The sequence below is a fragment of the Poeciliopsis prolifica genome, unplaced genomic scaffold (genome assembly GCF_027474105.1).
Source record: "Poeciliopsis prolifica strain line A6 unplaced genomic scaffold, Auburn_PproV2 SCAFFOLD029, whole genome shotgun sequence".
NCBI classification, from domain to species: domain Eukaryota; kingdom Metazoa; phylum Chordata; class Actinopteri; order Cyprinodontiformes; family Poeciliidae; genus Poeciliopsis; species Poeciliopsis prolifica.
Genome location: NW_026562404.1, coordinates 3,568,400 through 3,592,822, shown reverse-complemented (window position 1 = coordinate 3,592,822; position 24,423 = coordinate 3,568,400). Strand labels below are relative to the sequence as shown.

The window sequence follows — 24,423 nt, the reverse complement described above, 5'->3', positions numbered from 1 at the left end:
TGTCCTTCTGCCTGAGCTTCTCTTCCCTCACCTTCATACACTCGACACTCCTCATCGCCCCTCACATCTTCCAGATCTCTTTCCACACCGTCATTCACCTGCTCCACACTCTCACTCACACCACCATTCACCCCATCACCACACACCGCCATGCTCTCACCTTTTCCGACATTCCCACTCTTATCTCCGTCCTCCACTGACCCTTCATCAACATTCTCCGGTTCCCCGCCGCAGCAGCGGGTTCCCCCGCCGCAGCAGCGGGTTCCCCCGCCGCAGCAGCGGGTTCCCCCGCCGCAGCAGCGGGTTCCCCCGCCGCAGCAGCGGGTTCCCCCGCCGCAGCAGCGGGTTCCCCCGCCGCAGCAGCGGGTTCCCCCGCCGCAGCAGCGGGTTCCCCCGCCGCAGCAGCGGGTTCCCCCGCCGCAGCAGCGGGTTCCCCCGCCGCAGCAGCGGGTTCCCCCCCCGCAGCAGCGGGTTCCCCCGCCGCAGCAGCGGGTTCCCCCGCCGCAGCAGCGGGTTCCCCCGCCGCAGCAGCAATAGCGGCCTCGCCATCTTGCCCAGCAGGGGGCTGCTTTTCCTCCGATACCGAAGCGGCTAGCCCGGCCCTGTCGGGACACATTTTATAATGTGTCCCTCTTGTCCACAACCAAAGCACTTCATATTTGAAGTGGTTGCAAAAAGCACGTAGTCGAAGTCATCTAGTCTCACATGAAAACGTAAGTTTAGTTCCTCATCTTTTTTGTTTAGAAGCATGAACAGTTGTCTTCTATGAGAAACTACATGCTTCAATAAAGGTGATTTACACCCTGATGGTACCTTCTTAACAGGTGAAACCACCTTACCATGCCTCGATAGCTCCTTTACTAGAAATTCATCGCTAATGAACGGCGGTACATTCGATAGTGTCACCTTTTTTGCTGGTAGCGTTAACGGTGACACTTGCAGAAATAAGCCGTTGACGGACACGCCCGCCTCCACCAACTGTTGAGCTTGTTCGACTTTTTCCACAAATAAAACCACCGCCCCATTCATCCGTGCAGCCGACCGAATAGACCCGTGCCCAATCACCTCTCCAACCGCTAAACAAACTTCCTCCACGCTGCACGGAGAGCCGGCACCCACCTTGATGCCGTTCTTCCGTGTCAGCGTGGAGAAAGACCCACCACCGACACCCACCATTGTTGCCGTCAGACGCCGGCAAGCCAGGCACGCCCGACGGCCACACCCCAAACAAACGAACAAAAAACCCCTTAAAACGTGATACAACTAACACAAAATTACAATTAAACAAATAAAACTAGACACCCAGTGAAAAGACAGTAAGAAAAGATAAAGATATACAAACACGCTCTCTTTCACTCTCCTTCCGCTCTTCCTCACACACCCTCCTCTCACAAGAAGAAGAAGAAGAAGAAGAAGAAGAAACATCAGGCTGTATTAATCATCAATAAGTTCTCAAGATGTCATACTGTATATATCTTTGAGAAATTAAAAGAAGAGAAAAGAAAATCATAACCAGGACTGCTGGACAATTGATTTGGCATCAATAAGGGCCAATATTCCCCGTAGTTGAAAATCTGAGACCATGTCTGGAAATTTGTCATTTCTCCAGCTATTGTTTTTCTAATCCTCTAATGATACATTCTCCTGTTTGAAAGCTGGTGTCAGTGTTACTGCATGAAAACGAGCAAACGAAGCTTCAAGATGACGCGAATTACTTTGTTTTGACTGTAAAGGTCATGTGGCGACTACAGTGAGGAGATGGGTTACACAAGATGTCACAGTTTCTCTTCATGCCACAAGAGGGCGCATGTTTCCCACTGTTGGCATGAATAAGTAATAAGAAACCACACACACACAGACCCTCCTGCTGAGTGCATTCATTCATGGTTGACCCCATTGAGCCCTTGGTTGGCAGTGAGCTGGTCTCACCGAACCACAGGAGGGCCTCAGTCCAAAATAGCTCATGTTCAAATGCTCATCAAGGCGCTGCATGTTTATCTTTTAACTTTTATTGAAGTATTTTTGTTATTTCAGGTGTCCTGAAACGTGCATTGTAGTCGTATGTCATAAATCCATTACTTATGTGGAAACGGAGGTTTAGGAATTAAACTTAAATTACTAAATTTAGTTTACAAACATAACTCTAAACACTATCGCTAAAATAAGAAATTGAATGTTTAAGAGAGCTACATTTTTTTTTAATCTGACTTTTTGTCAAACATGTTCATGTTTCCAGGGGATTAAAGAAAGTGTTATGATACCCCAAAATTAAAGCGATTATTTTTTTTTTTTTTTACTTTCTGTAGAATGACACACAGACAAGGGTTCCTGCTGATGTCCTTTTTTCATAACTGTAAAAATATGCAAGTCAGTAGGGTGGAGCTGGTTGCCTTCTCGTCGCAAATGAACATTTACTCTACAAAATGAAGAAGATCGGACGCTTCAGCTGTCACAGAGTTGGATTTACAGCCTGTTGAGTTTCAGCTGGTGTAAGGCAGCAGACCGGGTGATGGTAAAGAGATAATTGGGAAGGAATTACACTGATAGGGGAAGATATGGACAATGATTGTGACAAACAAAAAAAAAACTTGGAAATTTGTAATTAAAAACAAAACAGCCAAACATGAAGAGGTTTGGAGTTTTCAATGATCACTCCTAACCAGTGCCTGTTAATAACCAGGTAATTATTGCTGCATCTTTGAAATGCATTAGTGACAGAAGACATTTATGTTACATAAAAAGCAATATACCTAAAGTATACTAAGTTTAACTTAAGTTGTCCAAACAACTAAGAACACTTAGAACACTAAATTGTGCTTTAATACAGTTTAAATACTATTAAACACAAAATGAGTTGTTCCAAAATGTCAGGTTAACTAATCCTAAGTGAACTTGAAGTATACTCATGATTAGTCTGACTGAAATATGCTCAAGTGTATTAAAATTAAACATACATGATATATTCATTTTTCACCAGGGAGAGAAAAATGAACTGGCAGAAAGAAAACAACAAAAGCTCCCAGAAGGATGGAATTGAAACAATTTTTGAACAGCGAATTGGTTTCATTGAGAACTTTCTGTTCAGTCCACATTTTGTCAGTGCTGAACTATGAGCAGGAAGCGTCTGTGCTTGGTGGTGCTTGGTGGTGCTTGATGCTGCGCAGCATCGCCTCTGCAGGTCTTCTGTGTCTCGCTGACTCGCTGTGCTTGCAGGGCCAACGTTGATATTATCGCCTCACCGTCTTCACACTTCCTTATCAAATTTTATGCAACCCCGTTTTATAATTTATTAATAGAAAGTTTGCTGGCCAACACTCTGCACTACAGAGTACGCGCAGATTTGTGGTCGTCATGGCAACAGCAGAGCAGTGTGCACGAGCGCGTGTGTTGTAGTGGTTGTTGTGCGTGGCTGTAAAAGTGGCTGTGTGTTGTTGTTTTTTTGCGCATGACCAGGTGGGGAATGTGAGACCCTACATCCCCCAGCTCCCCCAACCAACGCTGCAGCTCAGGCGCCGGGGTCTTTTGCTGGGGGGGCGGAGTTTGTTTCTCTGCAGAGGGATGCTGATGCTGATGGACCAGTGAGTCTGGGAACCCCTTCTCACACATCGACTGCAGTGAGACTCCCTCAAGCTGAAAGCATCTGTGCTACATCTCTCTCTCTCTCTCGTCTGTCCTCCTCCTCCTCTCCTCTCTTCGCCTCCTCACTCGCCCAGCATCACTCCGTCCTCCACAGCTCAGCCTGACTCATTCAGTTCTCCTCTTCTCCCTCCTCTTGTTCGAGCCGAGCAACACGACCCGGGATCATGTCCTCCAACGTGCCCTCCGGGACCGCAGCCGGTGGCTCTGGGGTCAAAAGCAAGCCTCTTTCCCCTTTTAAGAAGCGCGGCAGCCTGCAGTACACGGCCAGCACAGGTGAGTGGAGGAGGTGAGAAATAAACATCAAACCTCATGTTTCGGCTCTGACAGCTTTTCAGGATGAGTAACAGAAAAAGTAAGCCAATGTAAATAAAAACACTTTGTGCGCATTACTTTCCCCTGAGTTGGAGGAGGCTGGCAGTAGTTGAATGCAAACCTGTTGATTACAGGAAGATGCAACAGAGGCTGTTTTGTGGGGAAGATTTCAGGCATTTTACTCCTTTGCTGAAAGCATGTTCACAGTCTTCCTATTATATTCCCTTTTTTTTATTTTGTTATCTTTTCTGGCTTCATCTTTCATGCTCTCTCAGAGCTGCATCACAAATGAGCCACACCAGTATGAAACAATTTAGCCGTTGCGTAACTTGTTTTTCTCAGGTGAACTGCCCTTTCTCAGGTGAACTGCTGTCATGTTTTAGGCTGAATTATGACTTTTCGATGGGCATATTGATTTTAAATTGACTCTTCCTGTCCTTTTCTTTTCCTTGAGAGAAGAAACTTGATGACTGTGGTTTTTGCTAAGCTGTTTAACTGCAGAGGGAGAATGTGTATGTTGGTACCTCAGGACTTTGTCCTCGGCTGAAAGAGAGGATTAGCCTCCACTCTGATGTATGCACAGTCTTTTATCCTAACCACAAAGAGGAGGCGTCATATGCTGCTCCAGCCACACTTTCTCTGAAATGCAAAACTTGTTTGTTCGTTCCAGAGTGATGTGAGGCTGACAGGTCGCTCTCTGACAAGATGGAAGCGTCCCTCTGTGCGGATCGTATTTGTCTCTTTTAGCCCCACATTCAGGCATTAGGGTTTCCTTTTCATCAGAGAAAATGCAGAAAATGATTTCTGCATCGGTGCAGGTTTCATTTTTATTTTTTTTATTGTATTACATTATATGATAGAAATAATGGTTGGACTAATCTAGGAAAAAATGTTGTCGTGGTTTGGATATTACTTTTGCTGTTTAACCTACAGAGCTCTCAGAAGTGTACAATGCTGTTCCAAAATGCCACATCGCTCTAATACAAAAATAATTAGAGCATGATAAATCATTTTAAAACATTTTCCACAAAATCATATATCATGTACAACAAATCATCCGTGACATAAAACATCAGACACCCTGGGGTTTTGGGGGAAAAGACAAACCAACAGTTATTGGAGAGAAACTAGCTCGATGCCGCCACCGTCACTCTCATTTTGGGATTCACTTGATGATGTCACCTTTTTTATGCTGCTTAAAAACCTGGACAGAATATTTCATCAGATCACAACATGTTCTGCTGGGCATATTTGGAGTTTTGAGCCAGTTTCAGATGTTTTTTTTTTTTTCTTTAAATAATAAATATATTTTGACACACCAACCCTCAGTGCAGACATGTGGAAAATCCAGGAGATATTTGTGAAGTCGAACAAAATCACTACTTGATGGAAATTGTAGCTATATTCTGGCCATTGCAGAGCTCTTCTTACTTCTTCCAGTTCAAGTTAATTTGATTATCTGAACTGAAGAAAAACTGAAACCGAAACAAATATGCTAGAACCTATGAGACAAAGTTACAGCATACTTATGTTTTTCTTTCAATAAAGCTCTTTGTTTTTCATTTGGATTATGTGAGACTTTTATCCTTGTACGTTGCAAAGCTTTGAAAATGGTGAATGAAAGTCTCTCCTGTTAGATCGAAATTGTCGATTTAACAGCGGGATGTACACTTCAAAACCTCTACGCTCCTGTTGTTGGTTTTATGAGAGAATCAAAGAATAAAATCTCTGGCAACAGAAATAAAAGCAGCTGTTATCTCCTGCTGAGTGGTAAAGTTGCACTTCACAATGTTATTGTGATAGCACAGTATCTTATGTCACAGTGTTTGTGTTTCTGGAGCCACAGTAGTGTATCATGATAAAATTTGAAGTCCATGTCTTGACTTGGACAATTGTTCTAGTCATATTTCTTCAAAATCTTGCATTGTTTAAATCTAAAGTTGTCTCAGTAATGTCTTCCTGTTCATGTCTCCACTGGAAACCAACGGTGACATGCTCAGACTTTAGTTTAGGGTCAATGTGCTCAATAATTTGCCATCTGATCCAGCAGCAGGAAAGCTGAGTGAATCATCAGCTCCCAGATCAGGATGTTTTCAGCAATTATCCACTTTTGTAGCTCGTAAACAAAATCATTATTGTAAATAAATGATCTCATGCTGAGTGGAACAATTGAACAGATGCTGGGTTTTTTAAGTCCCATTTCTTTTACCTCTTCATCGTTAGAGACTTTACCGAAGACACAATCTGCAGAGGCACATGGAAAAACCAACACTCACATTTGATTTTGTTAAAGCTGAAAGGGAACTAACTGAGTAAGCAAATATGACATTTAGGTGACTCATCTCTTTTGTTTTGTTCTTTTTTTGTAAGGGTGCTTGTGTAGCTGGGGGGCAGATTGTACAGTATTGTAACTGCAAATGCAGCGAAATCAGGCTGATTCGATTGCATCAGATCAAATCAAATCAGATGGTTAACGCTACGGTCTCGAATTGTCTTGGATTCGTTTCTGCTTCAGCCACTTTCGATTGAATTTTAAATAGAGATCGCATGACGTCTTTCAACATGCTTTATAAATGACACCTGCATGCAGTAAAAATGGATCATCCCCCTGAACAAGTGAACATGCTCAGCTGAAAGGGAGCAAATGCGAAAATATGCTGCAGGATCAGAACAGCTCGGAGTTGGAGTGTATTTTGTGCAGCGTGTTTGAGCCTGGTGTCTGTATTTATCACATCATTGCAGGGTGAAGCTCAGCAAAGAGCAGCTTTAGATGAATCTCTTCTCTGGGTGTGAGGAAGGTAGTTCTGGGATTAGAGACACCCACTCTCCAGCTCGCTCCCACTCCGCGCTGATACAATTTGGACTTGTTGAGGCACTGAAACGTGTGGAAATGCTTGTAAATGAATGCAGCAGGAGCTGTCTGCTTGAGTCATAACAGCTGTCTGACATTAATTGAGACCAAAATGGTTTGATGGAAAATGCATGAAGAGCAGGGTAGGAAAAAAACCAACAATATCATACATTATAGTGTGTGTTTGAGTTTCATTTGTGTGTTTGTGTGTTTGTGTTCATTTGTGTTTTCATCTGTGAGTCTTTGTTCAGCTTCTTTGCATTAATTAATCCCTGTTTCTCTGGCCGTGCTTCATGTCCCACTTTCCTCATGCTTCTGCTGCAAGATTTTTGATTTCATTATTAAAATTTCACCACGATTCTCCACAGCTTCTTTAGTCCAGCTCTAAATACACACTACATAAGAGTTAAAGATTCTTGGAATAGTTTTCATACTTCTCTGAACTTTTTCACATATTATCATAATACATCCAAAACCTGCAGATTATTTTACTGTAATTTCATGTGGTATACCAACACAAAGTGCGGTATATTTCTGAAACATTTTTGTATAAAATGTGCCTTCGACTTGTTTTTAGATCCAGTCGACAGTTTGTAGAAAAGTTACAGCTTCAAAAATCAAGAAATCAGATAATTTAATCTGTCCTTTGATAAACCAGTCAGTCAGGGCATATAATCACCCTGACTGACTGACTGACTGACTGACTGACTGACTGACTGACTGACTGACTGACTGACTGACTGACTGACTGACTGACTGACTGACTGACTGACTGACTGACTGACTGACTGACTGGGTGAATGCAATCAGGTCCTGCCACAGATTTTTGATTGAAACTTTAGTCTTTTCTTTATATGGAACATTCAAACACGCTGTCATCTAAAGTTTAGATTCTAAACCATAGATGATAGCGTGTTTGCAAAATCTGATTCTCAATCACTTCCCAATCACCCCTATTAATCCGCTTCTCAGACTAATAGAAAGCTGCAGAAAGACGTTGATCATATTTGTAAAAGCAACTCCTGGCCTATAATAAAATGTGAAATATTTCTAAAGGAAGTCTTTTAATGAGCTCACTGATTCAGAGTGGTCATTCAGGAAGCAATGAATGACCTTTGATCACGCTGGGCTTCACCGGCATGCTCTTAGTATGTGTCACTTGTTGTCGTTGTTACAATCCCACACAGATATCACAGCGTGGGTCGCAGACAAACATTGTAACGCCACTGCAACAAGAATCTAATCTCTTAATGATTGACCGAAACACCGACACACCTTCATCAGATAACCTGAGCTCAGACACTCCGCCTTTTTGTTTCCTTTCCGCTGCTCAGATGGAGCAACATATGGGATGAGACGGGGTCTGGGAGGGTGGGGTCGCAGCTCTGTTGTCCTGGAGCCTGATGGTGTTTTCATGCAGTCGATAAGTCGACAGAAACCCGACAGAAGCTGCTGCTTGCACTCAAAGAGGTCCAGTCTGAAAGGTACAGACTTCAGATCACACTTTGTAATGGCTGAAAATGTTTGACTCTAAATTCTACTTATCATTTGCATAACGTGGCGAGTTTAGCCTATGAACACAAACTTGCCTTGAATTTTACTGATCTGAATGAGAAGATTAAAAAAATTGATAAAAGGATGAAATAAATTTCTGCACTTTGTGATTTCTTTAAACGATTGTTGCTTTGTCTTAACACAGCTCGAGAAATTTCTCAAGTGATTTTTTAAGAGTTGCTGTAAAGAGATTTGCTAAATAACTTTCATCTATGGAAGATGCCAGATTTACTAAAACACCCATAATGCATTGTGAACTACTTTCATTTTTATGTGTGGATATGATGGAAGTGTCTTCACATGATTTAATATGAACAGATTATTTAAAGCACGTCATTATCTTGTTGATTACAACACCTTTCTAAGATCAAAATCATCAGAAAAATGCAGGCAATCTGACAAACATTTGTTTAAAACCAGGTTTATTTTATCTCTTGATGGATGAACATCTGAATGATGATTACAAGAATAAAGTCATGATTCATTGACTGACAATGAATCATTATAAATGCAGTTATTTGGCTGTAAAACCTCACATGACCATTAGAGAGCGCCGCCTCTGAATAAATCCATGTCTCAATGCTCACTGAAAACCGATAGGAGTTCTTCAAAACCTATTTGCATTTGAGTGAGGGGCATAAGAAATGACTAAATGGATTTTCTGGTGCTCTGGCCGAGTGGGTTCATTCCTTTGGTAAAAGTGTGACGTTGGGCTTCACCCCCCATAACGTCCTGCCCATCAGGAAGGCCTTACAGAACAGATCTATTTTCTTTCTTTTTGTGATTCCAGTCATGTCGGATTGCATGGAGTTACTTAGGAGATTTCCATGTTGTAAGAGGATATCCAGAAACTGAAGGTAAAAATTGACTTGAGTTTCAGCAGAGAAGCAGCTCAGGTCATAAAAGACAAAAGAGCCTGAAGCAAACAAAAAGCAGGAATCATCACATAAACAAACAATGAAATAATAATAGCCTCATCTATTAGTTGGTAGTGCTGTTGCCTTGCAGCATGAAAGTCCTGGGTTCAGATCCTGGAGTTTGGGCAACAGGTTGAGCCAGAAAGTTTTCTTGCTTTTAACTCTTTCAGTTTTGGTAGAGACTGGGAATGAAGTGGTCGGCCAATGAGTGGCGTTATTCGATGCTGAGATACACAATGTGCAGAGATTGCCAATTTTCTGCACAGATGCTGGATCCAAACTAATATGTCCTTCAGATTAGTTCAAGAAATGTCTAAATAGAGCTTCAGGGAATCGATTTCCCAGGTCCTGTGGCAATGCAACACACCTTTCCCATCAACGAGCCGATGAGATGATGGTCACAACCTGATGGTGTGCTTTGGGTTTGCCTCCTCAGTTTCACTTAAAGGAACTGTTAACATTTTTGACATACCAAGTATTATAGCCAGACCTTCTAATCCTACATTAAAGTTCCCATAAATCCATTCCTAATTCAAAAATATAGATAAAAAGTGGGATGCAACTCATGTTCACGTCTGTGTAAAGACAAGTAACTTAATGCTTTAACTTGAGGCCACATAATCAATACGATAGAGTGTTAGGGCCACTGTAAGAAAATAAAATGAATAAAGTTAGGAAAACAAAGTCATAAAATTACAAGAATAAAGTCATAATACTATGACATATTCCTGTAATATAAGACACATATATTGCAAGAATATATGGCTTTATGATTCATGTCCTCAGATGAGAATATCACCTTATTCTCATATTATTGCAAATGTATCCTTGTATTATTTGGACTTTATTTTTTATGACTTTGTTCTCAAACTATTGTAACTTTATTTCCAAATTATTACCACTTCATTCTCATGTTATTTCGACTTTATTCTCATATGAGTTTATTCTCAAAATACTACTATTTTTATTTTTTTTTTTTTTTTTTTGTATGTCTCTAATATGCCATCGTAGAAGAAAGAGAAGGTCATTCCAGAATAAACACTTCAGCCTGAATGGGAACGACGAAGTGACTCTTTAAGTTGATTTGTGAGAGGAGATTCAGTTCTGGTCATGTGTTGAACGCATTTTTCCTCCTCAGACTTCTACCATTTGTCAACAACAACAAACAATGAGGACAATGAAATGTCAAACCTTACAGCTGAGACAGCAGCGTTTTGTTCAGACACACATGACACAAACATCCTGAACACATGGTCCCTTCAGCAAAACACAGCTCAGGCGACTGCATGGAGAACAGGGGGGGTGCTGCTCCACCAGTTCAACCCAGGAGAGACGGTGCTTTCCGCTGATGCTCCTTCGTCTCCCTCCCCCCCCCCCGTCCCCCGCTTCCTCATCCTCCTGTGGTACAGTCCAGATTGATGTCAGAGGCTTTTAAATGAGGAAGATGAGCTCCAGAGGCGGCTAGTGCAGCGACAGCTGGCCTGGACCAGGAGGCAGGCAGAGCAGAGGGGGGCTGTGAGGGGGAGTTCATGGATCTGCCGGACCTGCTCTGTGTATGTATGACAGGGACAGATTATGGATAGCAGCAGAGATGACTGATGGTTTGACTCTGTGAGTGCATTGATGTGCAGGCACGAGTGTGTTTGCAGTATTGCATTTTTTGACTTGAAGTGTTTCTCATTTGTTTCTCTCCATCCCTCCTTTGCCTCCATCATGTTGAGCCCATGCTGAAAGGACAGCAGTCGCCATCCTGGGCCATTTGCTGTTTGGCATGCTCCATCTCCCAGCCAGGACAACATCTCTTTCCCTCCTTCCCTCTGTCTGTCTGTCCTCCCTTGGCTCTGCTAGCTGCTGGTTAAAACTGGCTCTAAGGAGACAGGTATGCTCCACTACCCTCATCCCTCATTACGAAAAAAAAAAAAGCACAAAATGCTCCCCTCCTTTATTCCTCTCCCTCTTTCCCAATCACCTCTCTTCTGGCTGTCCTCTGACGGCTTCGTGCTACAGCCCCAAGCAGCGCTGTCTTTAGTGCCGAGGAGACAGTGTGCTGATTGATCGCCCCACAAACTTGCTTCCTGGTGCTTTTCCAGAGTGGGTAAAATGGTGCAAGTGTGCAGAAAGAAGAAGTCCAGATCGATAATGCCTGCAACTCGCGGAAGCCGTGGGATTTTGGAGGGGTTGTAATGCTGGACTGTATCTGGGCAGTTAGTGCTTTTTAGTTTCCACAAGGTAGGCTGATGAAAAACAGAGAAGAAGCTGTTTTTATATCACTTTTGGCCTGTGGGAATGGAGATAAAAACTGTCTCTGCAGACAGCGGCAAAGGTCCGCAGATAGATGTTGAACCACAAGGAAACCAGTTTTTAAAAGCTGCTTAGTTATCATAATATGGTCATCAAATCCTGTGGGATTTACTTGGTTCTAGATAGCAGTCAACCACATGCAGAACTAGCAGAGACACTTAGCTTGAAGCATATTGTTCAAGAAAAAACATGTGTAATATGAATGCTTTGAAAACTCTCGGTTTTTGCATTTCGTTTGACAGTTTTACCAGAAAGCCTTTTTTTTTATATTTCACATTCGCCAAGCATTAGAAATAAATCCAATTCTGCTTGGAGCTTTCCAAGTAAAACTCTTCTACAGCATTGTTAGTCTCTGGCATCCCAAAGCAATCTTGCCTTTGTGAGAATATGTAAGTTTTACTGAGAAACATTTTCCACCGAGGCGATGAGTCACAGCCCTCACTGTAGATTTAAAATCTCTACAGGTGCAGGTAGACTACGGTGGTTTGTGCAGAGGCCTGCTTGATGGTAAAACCAGAGAGATTAAGGGAGGATGTTGAATTTTATTCATGCTGAACATTTATTCTAAATAAGGGCCCAGAGTTATAAGGTAAACATTTATAGGCATGGAAACGGAATAAAACATACTGATCTCAAAGCTGCGCGGTTCGTTCTTAGTCCTTTGACAGTGAGAATCACACGACTATCTGTCTCTCTATCTGTCTCTTGCATCACTTTCTTAAACACACTGTTTTCAGAACTGCTTTATTTTCTATATATTGCATGATAGATTCAACAAGTTGCAGAAAACTTTGCTCAGAGAAGACGCTCTTTTAGACTGAGGTCTGTACAGGGAACTCACTGTCAAGTTCAAGAGCCCAAAGTGAGACTATCTGAGCTTTGTGACATGCTGCTGTAACTACCCTTTAGAAGATGCCTCACTGTCGTCATAATGAGATGGATGTACTGAAGAAAAACACTCAAGCTAGCTGTGTGTAATTTAATGATGCTCAGCTGAAACAATAATGGACCTGAAGTCCATCCATCGTCTAAACCCGCCGCTTGTCCTTGCTGGGTTGCAGGGGGAGCTGGGATTTATCTCCAGCTGTCGATGGGCGACAGTCGGGGTTCATCCTGCACAGTCCAGCACAGAGACAAACAGGACAGACAGCCACGAACACACTCACAATTTAGAGAGAGCAATTATACAGGTATGTTTTAGACCATGGGAAGAGGTCAGAGTACCCAGAGAGAACTCATTGCATGCACTGGAGAATATGCAAACTCTAGGAAGACCTCAGCCAAAACCAGTGCTACCAGTGGCACCACCAAGCAGCCTGGAGTCCAAAATGTGCCATCAAAACAAAATGTGCCATCAAAACACGTTATTATACTGATACCAGTCTGAAGTGTTGATACAAAGCAAGACGGATTTGATGTTTTTGCCAAATTCTGATCCTACAGTCTGATTGCAGCAGCAGAAATCTAGACTCACAGGCCAGGACCAGAACTTGTTACCACCACATTACTTTAGCGTTACTGACCCCTGATATCAATTAGGCCTTTTTGTTCACACACAGGCTTTTCTTCTGATATTTTCTATTTTTTGAATCCATTCTCAGTAAATCTGAAAAATCTGAAAGAAATGTTTGGTTTGTAGATTCCAGCAGATCATCTCTTTCTGACTGTGTTAAAATAATTTAAATACCCTTTCTTTCCCTTTCTGATCCTCTATTTACTTACTTTACTTTGTGTGTATAAAGGCACTGAGTCCCTAACAAGTGATTGGCAGATTCACTGGTCATTTTAACAAGTTATTGAGGAAATGTTTCTACTAAAGAGCCCCCAGTGAGTGCACATCTCCAGCCTTTCTCTCTGTTGTGTGAACCCTGTTTCATCTCATTTTGACTCAGTAGATATCAAGCAGTGAGTGTTGTCTTTTTTTTCCCAGCATCTCTTAGATCCTGTAGACAATCATAAAGCAGTTGAACAAATTTTGCAGGAGAACTCTGGTCAATTTAATATCTGTGCCGGCAAAATACATCCAAGAAAAACACTGATGGATTTAATTTCAGAGCGGTTTGCTCCCCGACCGTGAGGGGATGAGTTATTATATAACCATAAACGCCACTGATCCAAATATAGCAGCCATTAGGGGCTTAGCTTCAGGTCTGGAGGCAGTGGCTGGGCTTGGCCTTACTGCAGACCAATGTGGTTGTCGCATCCTGCCCTCCACACCACTGTCCGGTGTCATTAGAGCGGCTTAATATCCATTGAATTGACAGCAGAGGAGTTTTGGTTGCTGCTGCACTGCACAGACGTCTGTGGCTTATAGACACAAAAGCATGACTGTTCATGCTTTTGTTCTGTTTTTTAATCCAGTCAGCTTTGTTCAGCATCTGAAATGTAACCTTTCAGTGCAAATTTTTTTGACTTTGAACACAGAATATGCAAAGGAACTATGAAAATTAGACTTTTGATTAAGACATGGTCATTTAGATTTAGACGTCTATTCTTTTTTGATACTATTGTCTCTTCAAATCTCCCAACAATTTTCTGTTGAATTTAGTTCTGGTTTCTGGCTCAGCTGTTTTAAAAACTTTGCTTTATTTCTGGTGAAATTATTATTTTACCTATGGTGCACATTCACATTAAATACAGAATGTGATTTTTTTTATATTAAAATTGCCCAAAGAAACATTTATGGTGAATGTCTCATGTTATATGATGTCTGCTTACTCAGCGAACAGTTTTCCTGCAAACGTCAACTCTTAAGTTGTATTTTTCTGTGCAGCAGACGTGTGTGTTCCTCTCATTGTTCCTCAGAGTTTCAGATACAGTCTATGTTTTGACATTGCAGCCATGTGGTCCCAGCAAACTTGTTCTCTGTGTGGAGTGGGATGTGTTGATTGGACGGTGTTAGGCTGAGTGTGATCAAATGTGTGGTGGGTTGAGGGCTGGCCAATTAGTTTCTAACAATTATTTTTTTCTGCAATTCTGCAAGGGTCCAGACTTAAATAAAGACAATAGGTGTTCTAAAAAAATTAAAAAGAAAAAAAAATTGGCAATTCAATTATTATAAAAAATAGTTTAAAAAAGCTTGTAGATTGTGATGGATGCTCCTGCTTTAAGGGAAAGTGTACTTGCCCGGTTATGTGTGCGTTGTGTCTGAGCTGCTGTCATCAACAAATGCTGACCAAGAGGTCAAACTGCAACATGCATTGCATCCTCTCTGACCTCTTTCTGAACATGGTCTATAAATACCGAGGGACATCACTGATACTCTGCCATGCATGCAATGAAATATTCAACATGATGATGAATATTTCAGTGACAGTTTCGAGTGAAAGATAGGTATCTGTCTAAAAACTACACCTGTGGTGAGTAGTTCTCACCCTTCTCTCATTGTTAATGTCTTAATAATAACTCACTTTCTTTTTGCTTATTAAATTTTAATTGCATTTCATTTTAATTCCTATAAAGCACTTTGTATTGCCTTGGTGCTGAAAATGTGCTTTATAAATAAAATTACCTTTAAGTGCATTCACTCACTTCCCTCCTTTTCACAACGATTCTCACGTTCTGAGAGCCGAGTCTGTGTAGGACTGGGTCCTGCAGGGCAATAATGGCCCGACTGCCTCGGCTCTGATGGCTCTTCACCTAAATGGTTCATTGCGTACAAAGGCATAAATATGCACCGAGCTCCACTGCACTGTGGAAACCCACCAAGCTGACTCGTTTTAGTCTCTGCTCACTGTCTGAAGCGTAAATGAGCTTCTTCAGCAATAATCTTCCTTCTTTCCTCTTCTTTTTCTGTTTTTAAGGCTCCAGGTTTTATAGGATTATAAAAAGCTTCGGTGTCAGTAATTGTTCAAAGACATCCTACCAGGAGAGGAAGCCCACGCAGTCTTTTCGTTTGCCAAAAGTTTAAGGAATAATGACAGCCTGGGTGCAAAAACAGAACAATCTGGCACATGAGACTGCAGAGAGGTCAAATCTTTGACCAATGTAAAGCGTGAACCCTTACGAACATGAACTTAGCTACAAAACAAAGACTGTTACATTCACAAGCCGCCTGTGTAAGTAAATTTTATTCCATGTCCGGAATCGGAGAACGTGAAGAAATAAAACATGCATGATGAAGGAGTTGAGGAGGCAGCTACAAGTAAATTGTTACATTTGGGACAACAAACTCAGGCATCAGTGCATAGCAAAAAAAAACCCTTCAAAAATAAAAACCTTTACTCAGCTTAAGCTGTCTACATATGGCAAAAATGGTTTTGTACTTGTTTGTTAGAACATGCGCCGAAAAAAAAAAAAACACTTTTCTTGCCGTTAAATCAGACAAATTTTTTTCTGATGAAAATTGGCTTGAATACCAAAACAAATTAAATGCAAGGATAATGAGGGATGCATTTTTAATTTTCCTGTTATTCAAATTCAGAACACTTTCTCTGTATTTCACAGAACTACGATTTAAACGACTTGTGTCAAACAACTTACAACAGTTTGTTGCCACCACCTAAATTCCTAATAGGGATGTTGTACTCAGATTTGCACGCATGCCCATTTTTCCTTGGATTTTACCAATGGTTATTATGATTACATTTTATCTTGATAAGACCACAAGGTAGGTGCATGTGCAAACAGTTTTTTATGTTGGCTTCTTCATCGCCGGGTGGCCTTCCAGCCCATCATACAGAATTTGTTTCGCTGTGGGCAAAGAATTATTTGCAAATGTCGCACTGATTTCTAATAAATGCCTCTCTCTTTCTCTGCAGTTGAATTTCGTGGCCCTCGCCGACTTCTCACTTCCCAGCATTCCTTACCCGGGATCCCAGTGGCCCTGAAACAATCCATCGACCTGCGCACCTCCATGGACGGGAAATACAAGGAGATAGCTGAGGTCCAAACTCTCCCATTGAGCTCCCCTAATGTGAACACACGTCTTTTAAGCTAATATGTCAGCTTAACTTATTGTTTCTGCTTCTGTGTGAAGGAGCTGTTCTCCCGCGGCCTGGCGGAGAGTGAGATGCGGAGCGCCCCCTATGAGTTTCCAGAGGACAGCCCCATCGAACAGCTGGAGGAGAAACGCCATCGCCTGGAGCGCCAGATTAGTCAGGATGTCAAGTAAGTGGCAGAAAGTAAAGAAACTTGTAATGAATGCAGCAGCTCAGGTGGTTTTGGTTGCAAATCAAAGATCCCAAAGTGAGTTTAGCGCCTCTGTGCTCAGGTTCGAACCGGACATCCTCCTCCGAGCCAAACAGGAGTTCATGAAGACGGACAGTGCCACTGACCTGGAGTGAGTCAGCAAAGATTTTGTTATGAAACGTTTGTTGTTGTCAAATGTCAAATGTTCATGCCATCAGATTCATGAAGGAGCAGAGCGAGGCTCCTAATCAGCAGGAGAGAGACGTGGTCCCAGAGAGGGAGTACCAGAGAGTCACTATTTCTGGAGAGGAGAAATGTGGGGTGAGTTGGAAAAGTCGAATGAAACTTTCTGCTTTTCTTCACCGTTAATGTAACACCTCCTCCACCGTGGAGACATACTCTATCTTTGCACCTTTTTCAAGCTGTTGCTTTTCCCTGAAGGTTCCCTTCACAGATCTGCTGGACGCTGCCAAATGTGTGGTGAAGGCTCTGTTCATCAGGCAAAAGTACATGGGTCTGTCACTGCAGAGCTTCTACAGGACCACGGCTCGCTACCTGCAGGAGCTGAGCGAGAGACCGCTCTACTTGGACATCTACGAGGAGGAGGAGGAGCTGGCAGAGACCACAGAGACCAGCATTACTGCAGGTTGGCACATGCATCAACACTTAATGAGCCAGAGCACAGAAACAGAGAAGTTAACTTAGGTATTAACTGTGAGAAGTTACTGCTCCCCTCAAAAAACATGCAGAAAGCTGAAAGTTTCCAGCTTTTTATTTCAGGTTCAGCTTCAAACCTCTGCTGTTGTCTCAGTTCTACACTCAAACAAATATCCAAAACACATTCAGTACACAGAAAGAAATGTGTAGCCAGTTGTTTGGTTGCTGTTCACCTAATAGGAGAGAGCCCCTCCTCATTTCTTGAGTGGACAAACAGGAAATAGAAAAATTGTCAGGCCACAGCAGGCAATTACAATTTTGCTTGTGCCGCCCTTTGGCCATTCCCACCTGGAGCAGAGAGCCATGTTTTACCTATGCACGGACCCCTTAGTGTTTACAACAAAGGGTCCCTAATATTTGTGGTTTATATTGTGGCTTACCTGTAAAATGTTACACATTAAAATAAATGTTAAATGTGATTAGTTTAAAATCAGTATTAAACTGACAAATACATACCATAATTTAAACTCTATTTAACAGGAGGCACAGAGTATTTGCTTATACTAACAAATTGTTTGCTTTATCACTCACCCTTTTTGGTAAAGATTCATATATTTAGCAGTTGCGAGCAAGATGTATTGGTGTTATTATAACATGGGGGCCACCAGCTGAAGTTTACTGTTTAGTAGATTTTTACACATGGACAAAATCTCTCATGTCCACAGCAGAGGGACTAGTTTCATCCCACAGAAGATGCTACTGTTGTTGAGCTCTTTGAAATGTCTCACTTGCTCCCAAAGCTTTTGTGCTTTTAGTTAAAGACATCACCATGAGCGTCTTTTGCATGTCTGCCTAGCAACTCATTTAGCACACTTCAGACAACAAATGTGCCCCTTTGTTCAACTCTACTATTTTTGACTCCGCCAGCTGACCAGTTGCAGAAATGACCACCTCTCTGGAGCGAGATGCTAAAACAAAAATAGAAATTAAACAGGCAACTGCAAAGTACAAGCCGTGAGAGAGAAAATGACTTATTTTCAGTATTTCTTCTTTTTCATGTTTTATTTACTTAACATTGAAGAATGTGAACATGTGATGCTAGTTTTTCTGGATCAGACTCCAAATTGCTAAGCGACAGCAGTAGTACTCTCTCAGCGGAGCACAACCTGGCAACCCCACAGATTTAAAGCTCTACAATCTGTTACACCCCCCTGAACATGCTGCCACAGTGTGTGGGCTGCTGAGCTCAGACCGAGCATGAATCTCTGCCCCCTCACAGATGCCACGGTGCACCCACCTGCTTCTGACACGCACCCGTACGAGAACCGGGACCCCGCCAGCATGGCCCCCGATGTGGGCTACGGCTGTAAGATGGTGAACGGCGTCATGCACGTGTACACCAGCAGGGACATTATGGAAAAGTAAGATATTGGGGACAAAACTCTTGGTGCTTCATCTTCAGTTAGAGGAGTTTTCTGTTTTTAGACTCAGTTCACGTGTCCCAGTGGCAGAAGCCAGACTTGATTGACTGTAATGTCGCAAACAGGAACACAGAGCTTGACCTGCCGTACCCAGACCTGCAGGAGTACATCGCTGATATGAACGTCATGATGGCCCTCATCATCAATGGACCCGTGTAAGCTCTAGTTCCTCATACTAAACACTACTTTGTAAGAAAACACAGCCTTGCAAAAGTTTTCCTATAGGCCTCAAACTTTTCTTGGGATTTGATAGGATACGCCAAAATAAAGTGTCACTGGCTTATGACTACTTTTGCTAGGCACTGATTGTTTGAAAGCAATTTAACACCAAATGGTGTGATGAAATGTCTTCTTTCCCCACAGAAAGTCGTTTTGCTATCGTCGGCTTCAGTATCTGAGCTCCAAATTCCAGATGCACATTCTGCTGAATGAAATGAAGGAGCTTGCAGCACAGAAAAAGGTTCCCCACAGAGACTTTTACAATATCCGTAAGGTAGAAACCACACTTTCTTGTACCCTGTTGTGTCATAATCATTTGTGGTAACCCAGAAAAAGAATTTTTTTTCCCCCCCCGTTTGTTTGTTTTACAGGTAGACACTCACATTCACGCTTCGTCTTGTATGAACCAGAAGCATCTTCTTCGTTTCATCAAAAGAGCCATGAAGAAATATCCAAAAGAGATTGTGCATGTGGAGAAAGGCAAAGGTCAGACACTCATGGAGGTGTTTGAGAGCATGAACCTGACCGCATTTGACCTCAGTGTGGACACTCTGGACATGCACGCCGTAAGCAACACAGCGTTAAAAATGGACAAACAAGAGCAACGAGACGCAATGAAAAGTTTCAACTGTTTTCCGTCTGCAGGACCGCAACACCTTCCATCGGTTTGACAAATTCAACGCTAAATATAATCCCATCGGTGAATCCATTCTGAGAGAGATCTTCATCAAAACCGACAACTACATCGAGGGGAAGTACTTCGGTCACATCATAAAGGTACTCGTTTAAAACCAAACACAACCTCTTTGGCCAAGTCCCATGAAATCCTGACTGTCTCTTCTTTGAAGCGCTGTCGCCCTCTGGTGGCTATTTTTTTCTCATCACTTCCCAGGAAGTGATGGCGGACCTGGAGGAGAGCAAGTACCAGAACGTGGAGCTCCGGCTGTCCATCTACGGCCGCTCCAGAAACGAGTGGGACAAGCTGGCCAAGTGGGCCGTCAGACACCAGGTCTACTCCAACAACGTGCGGTGGCTCGTACAGGTGCCACGACTGTTGTGAGTTTCTGCACTGACATAAATCAATTTATATATGTGTGTGTGTGTGTGTGTGTGTGTGTGTGGTGTGTGTGTGTGTGTGTGTGTGTGTGTGTGTGTGTGTGTGTGTGTGTGTGTGTGTGTGTGTGTGTGTGTGTGTGTATTTGAATGTACAAAAAGATACTTTAATGTGAAATAAATTCAGGTTTATTAATAATAAAATTATAATTGATAATTTATCAAATTAGTACATTTGCTGTGTTATTTCAACTATCAAACATAAATATTATTTAATCATTTATTTGTTGCATTGAATTACAGTTAAATATTTATATTTAAATTGCTTCATCTAAGTAAATGAATTGACTACTTAATCTGTCATAAAATTAATTTCTGTAGGTTTCCAAACAGCCAGAAGTCTTTGTAGACATAAGACTCATTAAATGATTTATAAGCTTTTTGGTTTTTTGGTTTTTTATTTGTTTATGTTCTCCCCTCACAGTGATGTCTACCATACAAAGAGACAGCTGTCCAACTTCCAGGAAATGCTTGAGAATATCTTCAGGCCTTTGTTTGAGGTCACAATCAACCCCGGCAGCCACCCGGAGCTGCACCTCTTCCTTCAGCATGTACGGCCATTTCACTGACCCACTGAATCCGATCGTCACCTTCATGTCATCCTCGGAGAGTTTTTTTTTTAACAGATCTGCACTTTATTTGTCCTGCAGGTTGTTGGCTTTGACAGTGTGGATGATGAATCCAAACCAGAGCAACATATCTTCAACCTGGACAGTCCGCTGCCAGCCAACTGGACAGAGGAGGACAACCCGCCATATTCCTACTACCTCTACTATATGTACGCAAACATGACAGTGTTGAATCACCTGCGCAGGTAAGTTAGATTACACCTCAGTGCAGCTCATATACATACATATATGTATATTTTTGAAGGCTACTGTTCAGTAAACTCTTTAGATCCTTTGCGTTTCTCTTTGATTGCATTTCACTGGAGAAGATCTGTGGGTGTTTGTTCAGTCTTGTTTGTTGCCGGGTTCCCAATATTTTCTACACTGTTTTAATCCCAGGCAGCGCGGCTTTCACACCCTTGTTCTGCGGCCTCACTGTGGGGAAGCGGGGCCGATCCATCACCTGGTGTCTGGATTCATGCTGTCTGAGAACATCTCCCATGGGCTGCTGCTTAGAAAGGTGGGACCCCCCCGTCTCCAAACTACAAAATGTTCTTATTGTACTTTGTGACGAAACATCACATTTCAGAAACTGGTCAGAACATCGAGGCTTTTTCTATTCCTTTGTGGTTTGATTTCTTCTTTAAAATTCTCATGTCACAACATGATGCCCCTGTTTCTCTTCCAGGCTCCTGTGTTGCAGTATCTGTATTATTTGGCTCAGATCGGCATCGCCATGTCTCCTCTCAGCAACAACAGCCTGTTCCTCAGCTACCACCGCAACCCTCTGCCAGAGTACCTGTCTCGAGGACTCATGGTCTCTCTCTCCACAGACGATCCCCTGCAGTTTCACTTTACCAAGGTCAGACAACGCTTACCAACTCACAAATGAACTCTTGAGTTTAAACAGAACCGTTAACAGTGAGAATGATAAAACTTTGAAATAAAATAATCTAAGAGGAGCAGGTGTGCTTGTCCTGCCTACCTGAAAAGTGTTGGATCTGTGTATAAATTTATTAGGGCCTTGAGAAAAAAGAAGTTAACGATTACATACAATAAAGTTCTTCAACGTACTACAATTAAAAATTATTGCACCCTAAAACGTCCTTTGAACAGCGTAATACACTGATTTAGTTGATGTAAAAACAGCATACATTTAATTCATTTGTTTGTCTTCTTTCATGATTGCACCATACATTTAACAAAAGAATATTTTCACATCAGTTTTTATTCTTTTATTTTATTCTGCTATCGTTTAATTTCAGTAGAAATCTGCATTTACAGAGTTTTATTTGTGATTTTATTTTATTTTTTTACATTTTAATATGGTAAATAGATTTAGCTGAAAACCTTGGTTAAATTTAAATTCTGTTGGGGGAAACTGCCTCTACATTATATTAGGACTGATTTCAGAGCTCGTGTTTATTTTGTGCAGGAGCCGCTGATGGAAGAGTACAGCATCGCTGCTCAGGTGTGGAAACTGAGCTCCTGTGACATGTGTGAGTTAGCCAGGAACAGCGTCTTAATGAGTGGATTCTCTCACAAGGTAGCTTTGCATATTGCATATTAACCTGCCTCACGGTTATGAAACGGACTATCAGCACGCAGACAGTCTGATCTCCCTCTGTCCTCGTCAGATGAAGGGTTACTGGCTCGGCCCAGACTACATCAGAGAAGGCCAGGAGAGCAACGACATCAGGCGCACCAACGTTCCCGACATCCGCGTGGCGTACCGCTACGAGACCATGTGTGAGGAGCTGAATTTGATCACGCAGGCCATCCGCACAGATGAGCTGGAGACCATAGAGGAGGAGGGGGCGTTGTGCATGGGAGCGGTGCAGGCAGAGAAGTGAATGTGCAGCACAGATGGCTCAGCTCAGGCCACGTTTCCACATCTGGACATTGTACATGTTTGCATAGAAACATATCACTTGTGAAAGAAAAGAAAAGCCTTCCATATGGGATGATTACAAGCTGCTAACATCAGAAATTAAAACCTGTGTATCTTCAGTTTTCCTCCTTTTGTTTCCCGGAGTCGTTTGTTTTGTTCCTGATGCTTTTTTCCAAAATGTCCCTTGACTAATCTCTTCTAAGAGAATCATAGACTGTTAACATATTCTGTCACCATTTACTGTATGTCCAATGTCTGTAATTGCTGTACCAAGTCTTGCACATTTTCAAAAATATCATTAATAATAAACGGGATCCAAGATTGACTGTGAAAAGAGAAATAATTTAAACAACATTTAGAGCTGCATTTACGATGAAGTTACTTAGTTACTTTTTTGGCTATTTCGGAGGTTTGCCAATGTTCTTTTTTTATTTTTTATCTCTGTTAGTCCTTCATTAGTTGTTCGATCTTGCAGCCACTGCTCCAGCTGCATCAAAGCTATAATAAAACGAGTTGAAGAAGTGAATAGATAAGATTTAACATTCCTGAAATCTTACAGATTCAGAAAAAGCGATAGTAGAGCCGTCTGCAGAGTCTGAAAACCTGGCAGTATCTATCAATTGAAAAACAAACAAACAAAAAAAAATTAAATATATATATATATATATATATATATATATATATATATATATATATATATATATATATATATATATATATATATATGTGTGTGTGTGTGCAGTAGCAGTGTGTGGACCGATGTGAAACTGCACGACACTAATTGGAACACTAAGATGAACTCAATGTTTTTCATCCATCCATCCATTTTCTTACACCCTTGACCCGAGTGGGGTCAGGAGGTGCTGGTTCCTATCTCCAGCGAACGTTTCGGGCGAGAGGCAGGGTCACCCTGGACAGGTCACCAGTCTGTCACAGGGCAAACTTAATGTTGTGACATCATTTAATAGTTCACCATTTTGAAACCTTCGTGTTTGGTAGGTGGGTTTTAGACTTTCTGCAAAGTGACCACATCACTTTGCAGAAGTTGTGGGTGGATAGTTATTCTGTCAAACAGAGTTGGATCTGTCTTGAAAAACAGAAATCCATTTAAAAGGAACTTTGTTAAAGGATTGGCAAAACAAATCTTGTTTTCTATGTAGTTTGCATGTGGTCTCTGTACTCTCTGATTACTCTGTCCTAAACATGCATGTTAGACTTACTGGTGATGCTAAACCACCCTAAGCTGTGTCTGCATGGTTGTTTGCCTTCATTGCTTACCCCATTGTGGCATCTCTCTTTGGATGGCAGCCTTATTGCACTTTAGGTTTCTTACTTGGTGGCTTTACGTCTGAGATTTTGTGTTCTGCACATTTAATATAAACAGGTTATAATTAGAGGCAATGCGTTAATAGTTTCCCATGAGCAACTGTGGCAACGTAGCTAACAAATCAGAGAAGCCTTCGCACACATCATCTTCCTTGATTTTATTTAAATCTCTAACTTAAACTTGAACAGACGTCAAATGATCAAATTATTTTGTTAACTTTTATGTCCTTGCATATCATTCACAGTAATTTCTGTTGAATGTAGTTGCTGTGAAATACAATAAACAATTCAAACAATAACACCGTTAGAATTTTTTTTTTACAAATGTCCTGCAAATGTAAAGATGTCCAAACTTGAAAAAAAGAGCAAAATCTGTTTTATATGTGCAGAAGAGGCGAGCAGGATTAAATTACAACCTCGGAAA

At 41.8% G+C, this 24,423-nt stretch overlaps 1 protein-coding gene across 7 annotated transcripts; it reads left to right on the top strand.

Moving 5' to 3' along the window:
* Positions 1-3,462: 3,462 nt before the first annotated feature.
* Positions 3,463-22,994, top strand: ampd2b (adenosine monophosphate deaminase 2b). 7 transcript variants are annotated; one of them, XM_055049790.1, is made up of 19 exons: positions 10,731-10,826; positions 10,995-11,152; positions 16,335-16,459; positions 16,553-16,683; positions 16,787-16,855; positions 16,923-17,025; positions 17,146-17,350; positions 18,641-18,782; positions 18,908-18,997; positions 19,206-19,335; positions 19,433-19,627; positions 19,707-19,838; positions 19,954-20,117; positions 20,599-20,725; positions 20,825-20,988; positions 21,182-21,302; positions 21,471-21,644; positions 22,218-22,328; positions 22,420-22,994. In XM_055049790.1, the coding sequence occupies exons 3-19, from the start codon at positions 16,430-16,432 to the stop codon at positions 22,633-22,635; spliced, it is 2,304 nt and encodes a 767-aa protein (XP_054905765.1). In that variant the 5' UTR covers positions 10,731-10,826; positions 10,995-11,152; positions 16,335-16,429; the 3' UTR covers positions 22,636-22,994. The 7 variants fall into 7 exon arrangements, with proteins under 7 accessions (XP_054905761.1, XP_054905760.1, XP_054905764.1 ...); XM_055049791.1 differs by having other exon boundaries at positions 10,737-10,826; positions 11,013-11,152; XM_055049786.1 differs by lacking the exons at positions 10,731-10,826; positions 10,995-11,152 and adding an exon at positions 3,463-3,912.
* Positions 22,995-24,423: the final 1,429 nt, after the last annotated feature.

Excerpts from the sequence above, each read along its gene's own strand:
- ampd2b (XM_055049786.1), top strand. The coding sequence starts at position 3,804 with ATGTCCTCCAACGTGCCCTCCGGGACCGCAGCCGGTGGCTCTGGGGTC. Across the intron at positions 19,628-19,706 it reads ACACTCTGGACATGCACGCC|GACCGCAACACCTTCCATCG; the intron begins GTAAGCAACACA and ends TTCCGTCTGCAG. Across the intron at positions 20,118-20,598 it reads GTACAGGTGCCACGACTGTT|TGATGTCTACCATACAAAGA; the intron begins GTGAGTTTCTGC and ends CTCCCCTCACAG.